General features: G+C 44.1%; 1 protein-coding gene across 6 annotated transcripts in view; it reads right to left on the bottom strand.

Moving 5' to 3' along the window:
* Window positions 1-20,180, bottom strand: part of VMP1 (vacuole membrane protein 1) — an 810,872-nt gene that overhangs the window by 394,939 nt on the left and 395,753 nt on the right. For all 6 annotated transcript variants that reach the window (XM_085649403.1, XM_085649406.1, XM_085649404.1 and 3 more), the window contains one exon: window positions 19,594-19,761. In XM_085649403.1, coding sequence (XP_085505529.1) covers window positions 19,594-19,761 — 168 coding nt within the window. The remainder of the gene's footprint in view (window positions 1-19,593; window positions 19,762-20,180) is intronic.

Genomic DNA, 20,180 nt, shown 5'->3' with positions numbered 1-20,180 from the left:
TGTGTCCGCTCTCACACGTCTTAGTTGGGTATCAGTCACCTTCCTATTTTTAAGCAAACGGAGGGAGGCTGTTCTCCTCACGTGATGGTGTGTCACGTGATCGGGATCGCTCGTACTGCTTTGGTACTAGAAATTCCATGAACCACGAGTAAGCAGCATGCACAACACACTTGAAATAGGACTGCTTTTTCTTTCTTTTTAGTGTTTGACTACAGGGAAGATCCTACCCTGAATTGCCCTATGAGGTCTGTTAAAAAACATACTAGACATGTTGGTAGTATGTATTGGCTGTTCTTGTTTGTTAGTGTCCTTTGTGGTCTTTATATGAGGTTATGAAAATATAAAACAGAACACCGATTTACTTCTATTAGGCATGCAAAACCTTGCATTAGAATGATCACGAGGTGTGGTGCTTCAAATATATGAGAGCACCTTTTGACACACAGAATTTTTTCTTTTCAGCTGTGACCATACCAGGAAAAGGTCCTTCAAGTATTGTCTGTACTGTAGCGTGCATGTTTATCACAATTTGATTGCACAGCAAAAGGCAAATACCGATATTACACAGGGTAAATCAAGGTCCTGAGGAAAGCCGAATGACCCTTTGGGGGCAACACAACAGCTGAAACATGTCGACCTAAAAGATACCTCGGAACATTATATCCTAAGAACGTCACACTGTTTTTTTAAACCTAGCCCTAAAACCCATAACTTTAACATTGGAAATCTAGGATTCGGAGGCTATTTTAATCCACTTATACCCACTGCCTTCACTCACTTCTACTATCCAAAGAACTCACTCACAAACGTGTTTAGTCCACCCATTCATGTCCAGTGTTTGGGTGAGGGTCCGATGATGAAGCAAGCCACGGGTGGTACTGTAGGTGAAGAATATATATATCTCTATCTCTCAATCAATCTCTCAATCAATCTCTCAATCAATCTCTATCTATCTCTATCTATCTCTATCTATCTCTATCTATCTCTATCTATCTCTATCTATCTCTATCTATCTCTATCTATCTCTATCTATCTCTATCTATCTCTATCTATCTCTATCTATCTCTATCTATCTCTATCTATCTCTATCTATCTCTCAATCTATACATCTCTATCTCTCAATCTATACATCTCTATCTCTCAATCTATACATCTCTATCTCTCAATCTATACATCTCTATCTCTCAATCTATACATCTCTATCTCTCAATCTATGTATCTCTCAATCAAATGCCACCTGGCATGCTCGACTAGCAGGATGCAGAACACCATCAGTCCCAGCACCCTTAGTCGACCTCAGTGAAATCCAGGTCAGAGACTGAAAGATCGAAATCATAGCCTGAATGTCCTGGACTATATTTCCCGGCAAAAATACAAAACCAAACCAGGCCCAGAATGGCTCAGATGAAAGAGAGTTTCTGGGAAGGAGCCAAGTGTGACTTCGGAACATTGACAGTGAACCCCAAAGATGCCAGGAGGTTCGCCTTCATTTGAAGGTGGTTTATTGCCTGGGACAAGCCCACGTTCAACAACCAGTCGCCAAGGTAGAGGGAAGACTGGCACCCTTGACCTCGGAGGAGTGCTACCACCATTGTCATTACTTTTGTGAACACCTGAGGGGAGCTTGTGAGATCTAAGGAGAGCACAGAGAACTGAAAATGCTTCTCTCCCATCATGAACCGCGAGTAGCACCGCTGTGCAGGCGGGAAAAGAATAGGGAAACAGACGTTCTGCAGATCCAATGCCACCATCCTGTCTCAAGGGTCGAGGGAAGATTGAGCAGCACTCTGACCTTGGCCACAGGAGCATTTGGCAATACTGCCTCTCTCTTGTGAAACTGCTGGGCTCACTTTTTCAGGCAGGATAGGCTGGCGGTAGGGTATGCTTTGGTCGGAGTCATAAAAGGAAGTGTTGCTGGCGAGGCTGAGTAGAAAGGCCCAGGGAGTGAGCTGTAGCCCTACTCTCCTTGAAGCATTCACGGGCAGAATCAGTCTTGTCCCCAAAGAGGCGAGTCTTTTCTAATGGCATGTCCATCACACGGCATCACCTGAGAAACCAGTTGATCATATTCATGATCAGCGACGAATAGCAACACTGGTGCTCATAGTGCATCCAATGGACTCTTAGCTTCCAAGCCACAACAAATTGTGAACTTGGCAGCGTTACAACCATCCTGAATGGCATGTGATACTAGGGTGACGATCTTTATGAACACCCAAGAGGACTTACGGCACAGTCTCAGAGAGCATGAGTGTAGAGCCTAGTAAGCAGGAAGCATTAATTAACCATAGGGCCAAACTGGCAAATGAGAAGAGGCATTTATCATATGTTTGCACATGCTTTGATTCCCTGTCGGGGGAGTGGTAGGAAATATTTGGGTTTGGTCCGGCTGGTGGAGGTCTGCACCATGAGGCTCTCAATAGAAGGGAGCTGTGACAAAAAGGCCTGGTTGTCTGGAGCAGGACAATGGCTTCTAGCAATTTTCCAGTTAACTGGAAGGCTGGAACAAAGTAGTCTGACCAGGCTGAAGGACTTAAATCAGGACGTTGGTTTTCACCTCCATAGTGGGAAGCTGAGGGTCAAAGACTTAAGTCGCCCTATGCTTAACTATGTCGTGGGCCACAGATTCTTCCATGGCGAGGCCAGGAGGGGAGAAAAAGGGCTGACTCGTGGGAGGTTTCTGGCCTGCTAGCATCTTTCAAGTCCTCATACCAATTGCTATCGGCATAGGGCGGAGTGACCACAGTCCTGATCAAGTTGATGAGTTCAGTCTGGCCAAAAAGAGAATTTAAGGAGTGTTACCCGATTGCTGGTAAGGTGAGAGCAGAAACCTCAGTAGGATTCAGTCGAATTCAGACCAGTGTTGAGTCAGCATTGGAAAGTCCAGTCAGGGCCACCTCTCCCTGTGACGAAGTTGGGGTCAAGGTGTCAGGATTGGGTATGGGCACCAGGAGGCAGCATCTGTAAAGGAGTTGAGAGCGGAAGTGGTACAGAAGGTCCAGCTGGCATCTAGGGTGAATCCGCCTGCGGCAATCCAGTTGGAAGGCCTTTTGGTTCTGTAGGGCCAACAGGTGTGCCAGAGGAAGTCGGCAGAGATCCGAAGAGCCAGCGCATAGCTGAGTGAAACTCATCGATTTGCACAGGTGTGGCTGAAGACCCCGGAACCTCAAGGTGTGCTGGAACCAGTTACGGAATTGGGTCCAAAGTAGGACGACTTCAGGAACGGGATCGCTGGCGCCGTACCCATGTTCCATCAGGGAAGTGGGAATGGGGCGAGGGAGCAGTACTCTGCTTCAACTTCTGTTTCTTACGCTCATCTGAGAATTTGAATTGAGACTAAGACTGGCCTCGAGTGTGTCTCCGTCAACAACGGGAACGCACTTTCAACTTGGAGCACTGTCTGTGCTGTATCTTCTTGTGCTTGGTGACACAGTTTCACATTGCATTCCCTGATAACCTTCATGTTCATCGGCACAGAGTCCTCACAGTTCATGGTGTTGTGGCTCGTCCCCAGACACCACAGACAAACCTGGTGGGGATCTGTCACAAACATCTGTTTGCGACAGTCCTCACAGGGCGACATCCCTTGCACACAGTTTAAAATTTGAGGAAATATCTGACAAAAGCAGTTTCCGTGAGAAGCTTCAGATCCAGGTCTAGAGGCACGGAAAGAAAAATTATGGATGTCAGCAACCTGGAGTAGTACCTCTATAGGCCGCGCACGTCACTTCCGAGGACAATGGCGTTAGTGCCGAGTTGCACAGCGCCACATTCCGGTGCGCAGAGGAACTACGAAAAACGTTTCTCGATCCGGTCTGATCCCTGGGTAATATTCAAAAGGTGATGAATCTGTGGCTAAAAGTCTCTATCAGAATACTGGGAATACATCTCTCATCAATCGCAAAAGGGGACCAGGCAGGGAGGATGCATGCATGGATCTTAAACTAGGACATACCAAGAACGCCAAAAGGCACTATTTAAGCTCCACAGGGATTAACTGTGAATATTTAAGGTGCGATTAATCAGGTATTTGAAGGTTATTATTGAGGCGTGTATACAGCACCCCCGGGAGTAGATGAATATTCCATAAGCAATTACATAGGGAACATACCAATACAATCCATTAATATGAAGCAATGCTCGGAAAAGGAAGAGCTAATTAAATTAAATGAGATACAAATGGTGCTTAAACAGATAGCAATAGGCAAGCACAGAAAGCTTGCCTATTGAGTGCTACACCATTTTTGCCTCGCCATTAGCGCCCCACCTGTTGCAAGTATGTGAAGCAGCCAGGAAGACGGGGACATTACCGGCATCAATGGAAGAGGCGTTGGTTCTCCCGAAAGGGACAGTCACCCTTTAAAATTAGGCTCTATTCAACCATTACCCTTATTAAATCTGGACTATAAGATGTTGGAGAAAATGTTAGCAAGCTGATTGGTGTCCTTAACTCAAACAATCGAGGATCGGGATGGAAACAAGTTTATACCAGGCAGAAATACATTCCTAAACATGAGATGGATATGTAGTGCCATGGATTGGGCTAAGCAATGTGGAGCCAGCCCTTAGGTGGCCTCATTGGACATAGAAAAAGCATTTGACACCCAGAGTTGGCCTTACTTGAAGTCCGTGATAAATGAGGTGGGGGTGGGCCCCTCGGTTTTTGACTCATTAAAGCTGTTCTACTTTGCCCCAGTGGTAAGAGTCTGCACATGCAGATTGATTTTAGAGACGATTCATATTCAGAGGGGTTAAGGATAGGGATGTCCTCTTTCGCCCATCACTTTTGCTTTAGCCATGGAACTACTGGCATGTTCACTATAAACCAAGGCTTAAATGGAGTCTACATGTGGAAGGGAGGTGGCACATTATTTCTTTGAATGCCAATGATACCTTAATGTATCTCTGTGGGGAATGAATCGTCTTACAATTTTTGATAGATCTGTTAGATGATTTTGGCACAATATCAGGTCTGAAGATAAACTGGGATCAATACTCTTTATTTCCCCTGCTCAAATTGTCAAAAGAGCAGATTAGACTGCTACTGGCCATAGAGGCTGCAGTAGGAAATCAATACTTTCAAATACCTCAGAGTGAATGTTTATCGTCTTGAGAATTACTTGATCGAGGGGAACCTGGGCAGTGACAACGTTGCGGTAGTCAATCCCATTCTGGTGCGCACTCCCATTCTCACTCTTGGGCAGGAAAGCAGTATCAAAAATGCTTTTTCTGCCTCCATTTCAGTATCTGTGGCAATTCCATAGGTACACAAGGAGATATTTTTAAGGACTCGCAAATGAAACTCACCTAATTTCACTTCATTAATTTGGGGCAGTGGGAGGCACAGATTGACACCAACAAAATTATATGCTTAGTTATCAGAAGGAGGGCTTGGCACCCCCGCCCAATTATGATCTTTAATGTGCCGCTGTGCAGCTGCAGTGGCCAAGAGCTGGTTGAGCAGTAGTTCTAGCCGGGAGTATGAGGATATAATTTCAGGATTGAGCGTGCACACTCTATTGGAATGGCTCCTAAGATCAGAAGAGGGCAATCTTACAGAAAATGTGCTTATGAAAGTGTCTAGATAGGGTTGAAAGATCTACGTACAGGTGAAAGCCAAAGATAGCATACACCCCTGCTGAGTATGGTTACTAATTGTGTATAGTTAAAAATGGTGCACAATGTGCTCTCCTGACGGAAGCAGGCCTCACCATATGGGATATGCTTCATATTAGGATATCATGATCTTCTGACAATCTGATGGAGGTGTACGATTTGGGTCCTGGTCATTTCCTTATTTATACAGCTTTGATCCATCAGTTGGCCCAAGCTTACATGAGATGCCTGAGCTAAAGATTCTTTGAACACACTTGCATAATTGCAAAACAGTCACTTGCTTGTATAGTGTTCCACAATACAATCATGGGGCTTGACTGGACTCAAAGAATGGTGGAGGGCTTGTATAAATCATGAGTTGTCTTATAAAAATTGGGTACGATGTTTGAACAGTGTGAAAGGGATTTCAAGAATTGCTGGACTAAACTACACCTAGTTTATTTGCATCACAACTACTTGACCCCCAAATGAATAGGGCAACTTTACCTAGAGAATCAAGTGCATGCTCAAAATGCGAAGATGTGCCAATTTGTGTCATATAGTATGACAATGCCAGGAGGTATTTCGCTATTGGGAAGAGGCTTTGACATGCGTTTCTGAAATGACTAGTAGATTGATACTGAAGGAGGTGTCATAATGCATACTAGTGCTAATGATACACATAAAGAAGCCAAAACATGTCTGTAGATTGGTGCCTTCTAAGAGATGTATTGCCTTGACATTGAAGTCTTCTTCTGCCCAGTAAATGTTGGAGTGACTTCAAGATTTTTAAAATACGGGTGTACACAGAAGTTGCCATGCTGTCTAAATCCCAGGGTATGAAAGAATGAGGTACACAATATGAGAAATGGGATGGATTTCTGAAAAAGTAGAAGCTAACGCTGATGAAAGGCCACCATAAGGGTAATAGGAAATAACTGTTGGGATGTTTTAACATACTGATACCATGTGAGATCTTACTGGGTGCCCTTTCACGTGATAAAAGGAGGCGGCTGATACATATGGATGTTAGGTGAGTAAAGGAAGTTTCTCTAGGAGTATTTAGTTTGTTTTAATTTCTTGCTATGGGGAATTGCTTGCACATTAGACTATTCTTGTTGCTTAAAGTTTTTAGAGGTTTTAATGTTTATAATCTGCATGTATGAAATATCCACAGGGACTTCAGAGGTTAAAGGTAACAACTGTTATTGCACATGTCCGTGATATGGAACTAATGTGGATGGATCTGTCCGACAAGATCGGTCTGTGAACTGTTAGTACAATGAAGAACTAATGGGGAAAATAAAGAAAGGATGACTTAGATGGTTATGTCATTGACAAAGTAGACATGACTGACAGAGAAAATCCTAGGCATTGGAATTGCTAGTCCCATAGGTTCGACTGGGTGTGAATACCCACTGGATAAAGACTTGGCTTAGGCGGAGTACAGTGGGAGTTGAAAGACTAGTGAAGTGCATAGCCTGAAGCCATATATATGATGCTGCGTAGCGGGCTGGTTAGTGCACATACCCAAGAGTGATGCTACGGGACAGTACTTTATGAAGAAAGAAAAAAAAAGTCCCAAGTCCCAAAGTCCTTTCAGGTAGCCACAGTTGCTAGTACCACCAAGTGGCCAAGCCAGAGCTACCTGAATGCCAGTATCAGCACTATTTACTTGCCATGCCACTCATACAAGTGATACATTTTGACTATTCTGGGTTATGTTGTAATAATGGAATGGAATTGCTAGTTTACAAATATTTTTTTTTAAGTATGCTAAATTGATAAACACTCTGATGACTTACTCTGTTCAAAAAACCAGAGAGGCAAAATTGAGTGCCAGTGCAAGCACCGGCAACCACCAGTACAAATTAAGCCAGGGGTCTCCAACCATTGCTATACTGAGAGCTACTTCTACTAAAGAAAAAACACAGCAAGCTACTAATAAATGTTATCACAGTGGAATAGGAACTACATCTCTAACATTACGCTAGTGACTATTCAAGCATTTCAGGTGGCATTGCCAGCAGAAATATCAGGAAAAGTGTTATCAATATGAAATGTCTCACTATGACTAATGAAATAACCGCCGAAGCAGCATGCACCCTCTAGCAACATGCACTGGCAAAGCCAATAAATCTTCTCTTTGCAAGAGCTATTGACTTTCCCAATGTGTTTTAGCCATGTTGAACACCAGCGTGGCTGTTGTTACAGCATTGCTTAAAGTTAGTGGGGTGGAGAGAGTAGCGTAGAATGGAGCAACGTAGAGCGCAGAGTGGCGTATAGAGTTGAATGGCAGAGTGGAGTGGCATACAGGGGAGTGGCATACAGGGGAGTGGCATACAGGGGAGTGGCATACAGGGGAGTGGCATACAGGGGAGTGGCATACAGGGGAGTGGCATACTGGAGGTGGAGTGGGATAGAGGGAGTACAGTGAGGTGGAGCAAACGGGTAGGGTTTTAAGAAGTGGCATAGAATGTCGTAGAGTGCAGTTGCATAGAGTCATGGAGTGGTGTAGAGTAGAGTTTTGTAAAGTAGAATGGAGTGGTGTAGATTAGAATAAAGTGGCGTAGAGGGAGGTGAGTGGAATAGAGTGTCATGGCGTAGGGTGGAGTAGAGAGTCATAAAATGGAGTGGCACAGAGTGTCGTGAAGTAGCGTAGAGTGGAGTGTTGTGGTGTAGAGTAGAATGATGTGGCAGAGTGTCGTAGAGAGGAGTGAAGTAGAGTGTCGTTGAGTAGAGTTGTTGAGTGGAATGGAGTGGAGTAGAGAAGAGTGGGGTAGAGTGTCGTTGAGAGGGGTGGATAAGAGTGGGGTGGCACCGAGTGGAGCAGAGTGGTGCGGTGTAGCAGAATAGAGTGGCAAAGTGGAAGCGTAGCGTGGCAAAGGGGCAGAGTAGCGTGCAAAGGGGCAGAGTAGCGTGGCAAAGGGGCAGAGTAGAGTGGCAAAGGGGCAGAGTAGAGTGGCAAAGAGGCAGAGTAGAGTGGCAAAGGGGCAGAGTAGAGTGGCATACAGTGGAGTAGTGTGTCAGCAGAGTGGAGTAAAGTGGCATGGAGCAGCATAGAGGGCAGTGGCATAGAGTGGCGTGAAGTGGCATAGAGTGGCGTGGGGTGGAACGGCGTGGAGGGAGTTCAGTGGAGTGGCATACAGAGAGTACAGTGGAGGGCCATACAGGGAGTACAGTGGAGTTGCTTAAAGTTGAGCAGAGTGATGTAGAGTGGAGTAGGATTTAATGAAGAAGCATAAAATGGAGTAAAGAGTAGTTCCATAGAGTATTGTGGAGTGGTAAAGAGTGTTATGGAGTAATGTAGAGTGGAGTAGTGTTGTAATTTGGAGTGGTTTAGATTGGAGAAAAGTGGCATAGAGGGATATGCATAGAGTGGAGTAGAGTGTTGTGGCGTAGAGTGTGGTAGATTGTCCTAGAGTGGAGTGGCATAGAGTGTCGTGGAGTAGAATGAAGTGGAGTCGAGTGTTGTGATGTGGTGTCGAGTAGTGTGTTGTAGAGAAGAATGGAGTGGAACAGACCAGAGCAGAGTGGAACAGACCAGAGCAGAGTGGAACAGACCAGAGCAGAGTGGAACAGACCAGAGCAGAGTGGAACAGACCAGAGCAGAGTGGAACAGACCAGAGCAGAGTGGAACAGACCAGAGCAGAGTGGAACAGACCAGAGCAGAGTGGAACAGACCAGAGCAGAGCAGAGTGGAACAGACCAGAGCAGAGCAGAGTGGAACAGACCAGAGCAGAGCAGAGTGGAACAGAGCAGAGCGGAACAGACCAGAGCAGAGCAGAGCGGAACAGACCAGAGCAGAGCAGAGCGGAACAGACCAGAGCAGAGCAGAGCGGAACAGACCAGAGCAGAGCGGAACAGACCAGAGCAGAGCAGAGCGGAACAGACCAGAGCAGAGCAGAGCGGAACAGACCAGACCAGAGCAGAACGGAACAGACCACAGCAGAGTGGAACAGACCAGACCAGAGCAGAACGGAACGGAACAGACCACAGCAGAGCGGAACAGACCACAGCAGAGCGGAACAGACCACAGCAGAGCGGAACAGACCACAGCAGAGCGGAACAGACCACAGCAGAGCGGAACAGACCACAGCAGAGCGGAACAGACCACAGCAGAGCAGAGTGGAACAGACCAGAGCAGACCAGAGTGGAACAGACCAGAGCAGAGCAGAGTGGAACAGACCAGAGCAGAGCAGAGTGGAACAGACCAGAGCAGAGCAGAGTGGAACAGACCAGAGCAGAGCAGAGTGGAACAGACCAGAGCAGAGCAGAGTGGAACAGAGCAGAGCAGAGTGGAACAGACCGGACCAGAGCAGAACAGAGCGGAACAGACCACAGCAGAGCGGAACAGACCACAGCAGAGCGGAACAGACCACAGCAGAGCGGAACAGACCACAGCAGAGCGGAACAGACCACAGCAGAGCGGAACAGACCACAGCAGAGCGGAACAGACCACAGCAGAGCGGAACAGACCACAGCAGAGCGGAACAGACCACAGCAGAGCGGAACAGACCACAGCAGAGCGGAACAGACCACAGCAGAGCGGAACAGACCACAGCAGAGCGGAACAGACCACAGCAGAGCGGAACAGACCACAGCAGAGCGGAACAGACCACAGCAGAGCGGAACAGACCACAGCAGAGCGGAACAGACCACAGCAGAGCGGAACAGACCACAGCAGAGCGGAACAGACCACAGCAGAGCGGAACAGACCACAGCAGAGCGGAACAGACCACAGCAGAGCGGAACAGACCACAGCAGAGCGGAACAGACCACAGCAGAGCGGAACAGACCACAGCAGAGCGGAACAGACCACAGCAGAGCGGAACAGACCACAGCAGAGCGGAACAGACCACAGCAGAGCGGAACAGACCAGAGCAGAGCGGAACAGACCAGAGCAGAGCGGAACAGACCAGAGCAGAGTGGAACAGACCAGAGCAGAGTGGAACAGACCAGAGCAGAGTGGCGTGGCATACAGTGGAGTAAAGTGGAGTGAGTAGTGTGTAAGAGCAGAGTGGAGCAGTGTGTAAGAGCAGAGTGGAGCAGTGTGTAAGAGGAGGGGGGCGCAGAGTAGAAGGTGGGCGCAGAGTGGAAGGGGGCGCAGAGTGGAAGGGGGCGCAGAGTGGAAGGGGGCGCAGAGTGGAAGGGGGCGCAGAGTGGAAGGGGGCGCAGAGTGGAAGGGGGCGCAGAGTGGAAGGGGGCGCAGAGTGGAAGGGGGCGCAGAGTGGAAGGGGGCGCAGAGTGGAAGGGGCCGCAGAGTGGAAGGGGCACAGAGTGGAAGGGGGCGCAGAGTGGAAGGGGGCGCAGAGTGGAAGGGGGCGCAGAGTGGAAGGGGGCGCAGAGTGGAAGGGGGCGCAGAGTGGAAGGGGGCGCAGAGTGGAGGGGGCGCAGAGTGGAAGGGGGCGCAGAGTGGAAGGGGGCGCAGAGTGGAAGGGGGCGCAGAGTGGAAGGGGGCGCAAAGTGGAAGGGGGCGCAGAGTGGAAGGGGGCGCAGAGTGGAAGGGGGCGCAGAGTGGAAGGGGGGCGCAGAGCAGAGGGGGGTGCAGAGCGGGGGGGTGTCAAAGATTGAAGTGACATGTCAGAGTGGAGTGGCCTGTCTTGGAGTGGAGGGTCGCAGAGTGGAGTGTTGTGTCAGAGTGGAGTTGAGTGTTGTAGTGGAGTGGAGTAGTGTAGTGTAGTGTAGTGTAGTGTAGTGTAGTGTGCATGGTGTGGTAGCACACTGCCATTACAGAGAACACATTTTCATTTGAAATGACCATTACACTTCCGGAGACAGAGTTTTACTGAAAAAAGTATACAGCGCACAAACGATAATGTGTGGAAATGTCCTCACCTAGTGTATTGAATTGTTTTGATCGCATAAAAATATTTGTTTCCAAAATAACAAAAAAGCTGCTTTATTTTTACTTTCCCAATTCGGATATATTCTTAAATATCAGCACTGTTCATTTAAAGACATTTCTTCTGCCATGGCTGTACCACAGAGGGCTGAAGTGGATCATGAGGCAATGTCTCCTATCCTCGGTACTGAAAGAAACCTCAGCCATAGCTGCCAAGTTTCAGATTGCTTATTTATGACGACATTTTCATGCTTTCAATAAGTATGAGTGAAATTTTTGCGAAACTGGGTTTTTGGTTAAGGGGGTTGTGAGCCCTACTCAACCAGTAACGACAGTCCTTGCATGGTGAACCACAAAGACTTAAAAAAGATATACATACGCCAATTATTGAAGAAAACAAACCTGTACCCTCAAGACCCAAACTACAGACATATTGCAAAAGAACATTCCTCAGCAAACTAATAGGAGGAGCAGCATTCACCCGGAGGTCTCTGTTTATTGAAGATAACTCAACACTTTCCAACTTGCAAACAGGTTTTTGTCCAGGAAGAGGCCTGAATCGCCATCTGGTTTGACCTTAATAACACAGTAGACCACAATGGAGTCAAAACTACTACTCTTGAACCTTTCAGCTGCCTTCGACACAGTTGGTCATGAAACTCTAATCCAAAGACCCTGCAAAGCTGGACTAGAGGATACTGCTCTTGAATAGATCACATCCTACTTTCCGAACAGATGTCATCTATACTCCTCCTTTCTCATCCAAACTATACATCATAAAAGTAAGGGTGCCTCAAGGGTCTACCATCTCACCCATGCATTTCAACATCTACATAAATGCATTACTGGCAAAGATCAATGCATTTCAACTCACCTCCTATAACAAGGCAGATAACACAAATATCCCTTTAGACCGGAAAACGCCCAAAACATTGCAAACTCTACAATCAAAGGATGCCTCAGAGCCGTTGATCAGTGGATGACATGGAGACACCTCCAATTTAATGCATCCAAAACTGAAATACTCACCTGTGGTGATTGGAAACATTATGAGCCACTCTCTGCCTAACCTGACGATCTGGGTCTGCACCCAAAAGTATTCAAGGAAGTAAGAAACCATGAAATTACCATGGACTCTAAGCTATAAATGAATGCCCAAGTGGACAAATTAGCAAGATCGAGCTTCATTACAATGAAAACTCTACGACAAATCTTTCCCCAACTAGCATTTCCACAAAAGATTCAGGCCACTATCTCTCTTATAGTGTCTAACCTTGATTACACCAATAGCCTCAACCATGTATCACCTCTATCAACTATGAAAAGACTACAACAAATTCAAAACTCTTCTGTCAGGCTACTCCTACATATAAAGCCACAACCCCACATCTCCTCTGCCTTAAGGGCCCTACATTGGTCACCAGTAGCCAGAAGATCCATTTTCATGCTGCTTTGTATCACTCACATGGAACAGAACCACTTTCCATCAGAACACAAATAACAAAATACATATAACAAAGAAAACGCCGCCCCAGATTTCCACTGACTTGATACTGAGGCGGCATAGTCTACAAAATAACGATGGGATTGGGATGTGGCATGAGTGATTATCAGTGGCTGAGATTTAATCAAGCATTCCATCCATAACTGTTTTCTAAACTAGATGTGTCACCCTAAGTGGAACGGGTATGGCCAGGCATACGTCCCATGCACACGGTCACTGGAACCAGACTGTACCCGGCTGATGAGCCCATAACTAGAGCAAAACTGGTCTTGGGTTGTTTGTGTTCCGGTTCAGGGAGGACCTGGTTTCGCAGTTTGGGCTGAGTTGTTCCTACTGGAGCCGGGTCAAGACTGATGTGCATATAACGGAGTCCAGACTGAGGTGGCATAGTGTGCAAAATAACGATGGATTGGGATGCAGCTCTGAGTTATTACCAGTGGCTGAGATTAATTCAAGCATTCCATCCAGCACTGTTTTGTGTACTTACTGCCTCAGAATGCCTTAGAATCCCAGCATACCAGAAATAAAATCATGGGTGGAAGATCTTTCTCTGTTCAAGCAGCAAAACTATGGAATTTATTAACCCAAATATAAGATCCACAGATAACCTTCTTATCTTCAGAAGATTACTCAAGATCTGGCTTTTCCCTACATGACCACCATATTCAAAATACAAGTGTACAAAAAGAGTATGTACAAGACAGCAATTGTGCAGATATGTGCATTTGTAAGCATGTATATGTTGATTATATGCATGTATTCAGATATGTGCATCTCTGTTGTACAAATACACGTATTACTTATGAATAAAAATACATATACTAATTTATGCTTACATTTATATATTGCTTATGGTTAAAATGTATACACTCCTATTTATGCTTAAATTGTATATAGGTCATTATATAAATAACAAGTATTTGACTACATGCTTATGGGTCTCGATTATAATCACTCATATTACAACATAAATGTGATTATACAGAAGGCATATGTAAATGTTAACTATTCAATACACTTAAGAAAATAATACGTCAATCAAAATAATTAAATTATAAATACTAATTAATATGGGAGATATATATATATATATATTCACCACAAGTCCAAATAATACGCTCTCTCAGGTCATTCCAAGTGTAAAGTTTTTATTGCCAGTTACACGTTTCGGGGAACGCCGTCCCCAATGGTATATCTCCAATGGTAAGGTTGACTTCTTTACTAGGTACTGTTTTTAGGTATTTTATTATCTGATGATCAAGTAAATGTTTTATCCTTGGGGCTAACCTTTTGTCCAACAAAAAGATTTGATTACACGGAAAGTAGGAAAGACTTATTTTATTTCACATAGGAAATAAAAACTTTAAAAATGGCATGACAGTAGAGGAAAACAAAAAGTAATAAGAGTACCTAGTAAAGAAGTCAACCGTACTAATGGAGATATAGATACCCTGCATACTTAGCGTGAACTTGAGGGGGCAGCTGACTGGGTAGATAACCCAATAATAAGTTTAGCACACGAAAATGTACTGATTGACCAAGCCAGTGGCAGTGGCTTTAAGCCCAAATCTATATTTTTACCCCAACTATACAATGACTCGATTGAGGTATTTGAGAAAGGGGTTAAAAAAAAGAGTTCAAAAAGTTGGCAAAATAATAAATCCACTCACACTGTAATCTTACCCAGGGACAACAGACAGCAATAAAAGAATTGCAAGACAACACCAACATAGATATAAAAAAGTCAGATAAGGGTGGTAATGTTGTTGATTGGCCACTCAAAATGTATCGGGAGGAAGGGAAAAGACAACTCAATGATATTGAAAGTTATAGAAAAAGTGACAGAAGAAGCTATAAGGCCAGCAATGATAGTTACAAAGTAAAACTAGAAAAATGGAAGGATGACAAACTGTTAACAAAGGATGAGTTTATGTTTTTGTATTGCAAGTTTCCTAAACTGTCTGCACTGTATCTACTGCCCAAAATCCATAAAAACAACATAAATGCCCCTGGCAGACCGATTGTTTCCTCGATTGGGAGCATGTATGAAAACACATCAAAATACATTGATTATTTTTTAAGACCATTTGTAGAGGCTTTACCCTCATATGTACAGGACACAGGGGACTTTTTAAGACAAATTGATAATGTTGTTTGGGAACAGGATATGTTAATAGTAACACTTGATGTAAACAGTTTGTATACAGTATGTATACCTGTATACCCCATGAATTGGGGTTGGAGGCATGCAGATATTTCCTGAAGGACCGTGAAATATCTTACCTCATGCATACAGAGAAGTTACTTAATATGATGCATAGCTGTTTGACAAATAACTTTTTAATGTTTGATCATGTGATCTACTGTCAAAACCAGGGAACGGCTATGGGAACCTGCTTCGCCCCCAGCTACGCAGGTCTCTACCTTGACTGGTGGGAGGAGCAGGTGGCCAATAACATCGAGGCCTTTAATCACCATGTCGTCCTCTAGGCACGGTACATCGATGATGTATTTTGTGTATGGAAAGGGAATGAGAAGGAAACTTTGAATTTTGTAGAATCCCTAAATGACAATCAAAATTTAAAATTCACATGCACAATGAACAGGAAAATGATTGAATTCCTTGATGTGGAAGTAGAAGTGAGGGAAAACCGGTTAGAAAGTAAATTGTTTTGTAAAAAAAACAGCCGGCAATAGCCTACTACACACTGAGAGCGGTCACCCTACTAACCTCATAAACAGTATACCTTATGGAGAGTTATTAAGGGCAAGACGTAATTGCAGCTCTGACCTAGCCTTCGAAAAGTGAATGATGATTATGAAAGACAGGTTTGCCGAGAGTGGCTATTCCCAGAAAGTGATCAAACAGGCAAGTGATAAACTTAAAGTTGAGAAAGGATTTATTGAAAATTAAAGATGAGGCCAAAAAGGAGGATGAACCAATACGTTTCATAAAGTCATTCAGCAATCAAGCAGAGGGACTAAGGAAATCCCTTAAAACCTTTTTAAATGTATTAGGTACAGATGATACTCTAGCCAACTGTATGGGTTAAAATCCCCAGATTACTTTCCGTAGGTGTACTGCTCTGAAGGATATGCTATACAAAAGTACAAATGACAATACAAGGTTTTTATACATGCAAATCTTGCAAGGCATGTCACCATAGTATCAAATGCAAACAGATACAATTGTCTAAAACACAGAAACCATTTAAAATCCTAAAATATCTGACATGCAAATCGGATTTCTGCGTATATGCCTTGATCTGTCCGTGTCCGCTAATTTAAATTGGCAGTACAATCCATCCAGTAAAGAGGAGTGTCTTGAAACACATGAGGGCTATCGCTAATAAGGACATGCAATACCTCGCCACTTCAAGGAGTGCCATAACAAATATGTAAGTGTACTGCGGTACTGTGCCCTAGACAGAATTCCCATCTCTGAGAGGGGAGGAGATAGGGTGCGCGAATTGCGACGCTTAGAGTCCAGGCTAATTATCAAACTATGCATCCGGAAGGTATGAATAAAGATGAAGAGCTGTTTGTACATCTAGGTTGAATATAGATAGTAGTAAATATTACTGGTTCTGGATTGTCTGTCTTCCTAGAGTGTAGATTTTAGGTAGGGTATTTGTATTTTATGGATTTTCACTTATTGATGCACTTGTGTTTTTTATTCTACAAGAGACGGAGTTAATACCTTGCTATGAGGAAAAGCAAAAGAGCAAATATGAAGAATTTCAAAAGTAATATGCTGTGTTACCATGTGCCCACTTGGGCTTAATTGTTAATGTATTTTATATAATAATTGTGATTGGACAAATCATAGCTTACGGGGGCAGAACTGAATTTGATTTTTATTGATTTTTTTGATATTTACCAAAAACTGTCACTGATAATATGTCAGTTGTAAAAGGTTTAATATCTAATTGTGAAATGGTTAGATCCAAGAACGGGTCTGTATCTTGGTTACTAGCATAACAAAACAGTAATACTTTGCCACTTTAAAATGGATGCCGCTTTTGCCTAAACATTTGACGTAACAATGTAGTCCTTTCTTATTGTTTATCACAGCACTGCACTATATGTTACTGTTTGAAACAAATGTCATACTGACCCGTGACAAAGGAGCGGACGCTCCGGAACGTGTCGGGGCATTGATTGCCATGATGGAAAATTAAATAAACTACATTTAAAACTGATTTTTGGGCTCGGCACAATCTTTCTTTAAAACGAAGGAGTTGATATTTATATATATCAATCAGCTACCACACACATGTGTGCTGCATGAAGAACAAGCCCATCCAGTCAGGAGTAGTTAAAAACTAATTTTAATTCCAGCAGGCATAGCCTACCACAGAGCATACCACATGATGAGATTCGACCAGGGTTCAGTCTTAATCATATGTGAAAGCGAGGGTCCGTTGCTCTCAAGTTCAAATACACATAGTTCTCAGAAAGTGAAGCAGGACTCCTAATGGGAAGAGGACCTTAAAGCAGTGTCATCCGATTTATTTTGGTATTCCATTTCTTTCAATTCGGGGCTGAAACACACTTCTTTGCAACAATGCTCTGACTAATCCATCGCTAATGCGTTTAGTTAATTATGTTCAAGCTGATTGTGCTCAAAGCCCCAGTAACATCACTGTAACTGGTCTTCATTGTCCATAATGCTTTGCAAAGGTTCCACATTTCATCCTTCTCTTTAAACTTCAGTTGCCACAGTGGGTAAATAAGAACATCTGTCACCTTTATTGCTTTAAAAGGACCGATTCCATGTTGTGCAGGGCGATAAAAATTATCTTAATTTACCTTGACAGCACTGCTCCTCTGCGATCTTGTTACAAAAGATGCTCTGTCGTATTTCCAAGGTTTGTTACCAGTGTCCACTTTTATTTGTTTTTAGGCCAACAGGCCTCTTGTGACATCTGTGGCAGTGCCTCCCGTTGCGACAGTGGCACAAACCAGCCAAATCTTCCACTTACAGTTTGACTGCAGCCGGCGGGCAACCCTTTACATGTAAATTCAAATGAGGTTGACGAAAGGACGCCCAGCCTCTCAGCTCGGGGCTTGCTGGCGACATCACCACCTCAACATTCATCAGGTACCACACGCCTGTGTGCTGCGTGAAGAACATGCCCATCCAGTCAAGAGTAGTTAAAAACAGATTTTAATTCCTGCAAGCATAGCCTACCACAGAGCATACCACATGACTCGTTTCGACCAGGGTTCGGTCTTAATCATATGTGAAAGCGAGGGTCCGTTGCTCTCGAGTTAAACGATGTTTGGTATGGTTGCATGGGGCGTGACTTGTGGATGAAAGCTTCTTGATTTGAATTATCACTTTAACCAAGATCCTATGGATTTATCTGAGAGCAGGCGCAGTTTGGTTATTATTCTTGGGCTAAAGAGGAGTTGTACGGCATGTTCCTGGTCCCCTTGCAATTTGGCAGATCTCTTCTCAGGTTTTAGGGACATTTGATTTTAAATGTTTAGACAGTAAATCTCTTGTAATAATTTAACTTTATTTTGTAAGTCATGTACCACCCCCATCCTACCTATATCATACTGCTACATTTCCTTTCCATATAGATGTAAACATGGTCTACAGTTGTAAGCCCTTTTATTTTGTTGCTTGAATATACTACTTGTCTGCTAGGCGATTGGCTCCCAGTGTAGCTTTTGGCAGTCATTTTCCCTGGCCACAAACTTTTGTCCCTTTTTAGCCATCTCTTCTGTATATTTAAGTTATGTCACGTCTTTGTACCTCTTAAAAATGGAGTTTGAAATTACTAGCTGTATTTAGGCACTTAGTGTGTAAGTGTAGTTCAGCCTTTGGTCATTCTGCTGCTAATATAATAATTATATGCCGAATGTAGATGACATTTGCGCCGTCTCCTTATCTTTTGCAATTTGTGCATTCTGTTTGATGCGGCACTTGCAGGTCACTCACCCAATCTAGCATGTAACCTTTTGTGTTAAATCACTTATGTCTGCTGTAATGCAAATGCTTTATCTGAACTTGACTCGAGTAAAGGGGGGCTGGGGAGTTACTTTAAGTGCTGCTGTATAGCTCTGGGTAAATCAGTCTTGGAATTTTAATCATGCACTAGTCTGGAAATAATTATTGGAAACTAGTGTAATCATATCAGTTTTGGAGAGACCTAGGTCCAGTCTTTTCACCTAGTTTGATTAATGTAGAGTATTTCTGCTTAATACAGCTTTAACATGTATGTACTTATTTTACTAGGATTATTATTTATAGTTTAAGCCATTTTAGTGATATCCATACTAGGCAAGTTGCTTTTAGCAAGCTGCTTCAATAATGCCAGAAACTTAATGATCAATTGATGTCACTTCCTATGATGTCACTTCCTGGCCTGTTAGAACTTAGAGGGGCCTCGCTTGCTCCTGCTCTGCGCAAGGCCCTAGAATCGGACCTACAATTCTTAATGTGTGCCTCTACCTCACAAGTTTGATGCAACTAACGCTTTGGAAAACAAGAAAACATTCAACGTGCCTCCTAGATTCGGCTAAATCGTTTTAAGGGCCTAAAAATGAACTCTTGACAAGGACACAGAGTGCTACAGCAGACAATATCGTATCTTAAGGTGGATGTGCATCCCTGGAAGAACAAACTCTGCCTTACCCACATACAGGCTTCCAGTCGAACCTTCGAGATGATGGTCCAGAGAGTGATGGCCCCTTCCGTCCCTTCAGTCGGCGGGCATATGATTTCATCTGGGTAGGGAGGTTCCGGGAAATTAACAGAGTTACACTCGTAAGCAGCTAGCGTCACAGAGGCAATGTGTGGACCCTGGAATAAAACAAAACAAATATCAATCATTTAGTTCATTAAGAACAGGTACGCTTTGACCAAACACATAATATGCAGGGAAGTGCCCAATTCACCCCCAAAAAATCTTTACTGGGTGCCGGTTTCATACATCACGCCAGCTGGGAAATATTACCTGAGCTTTGAAAAGCATATATGCAACTTAATTGTATAGATAATACTTGCATTCTAGCTCATCCGCAAAGCTTTATTGTCAGCAAGGAGGAAGTACAGCACATCACATTGAGGTGGTTACAACAGTAGCCAACCTTCAGAAAATTAACCAGAGCAAAATGTCTCGGGTCACAAGAGCGATAGGACTAGAAACTATTCAAGTGTACATGGAGTCCAAATATAACCCAAGTTCGACTGCTTGTATCCTGGGGCATGCCATTCGAGTG

Source organism: Triturus cristatus, chromosome 3_2, assembly GCF_964204655.1.
Source record: "Triturus cristatus chromosome 3_2, aTriCri1.1, whole genome shotgun sequence".
Taxonomy (NCBI): domain Eukaryota; kingdom Metazoa; phylum Chordata; class Amphibia; order Caudata; family Salamandridae; genus Triturus; species Triturus cristatus.
Note: the sequence above shows the minus strand (reverse complement) of the source record. Positions and strands in the feature narration are given on the sequence as shown.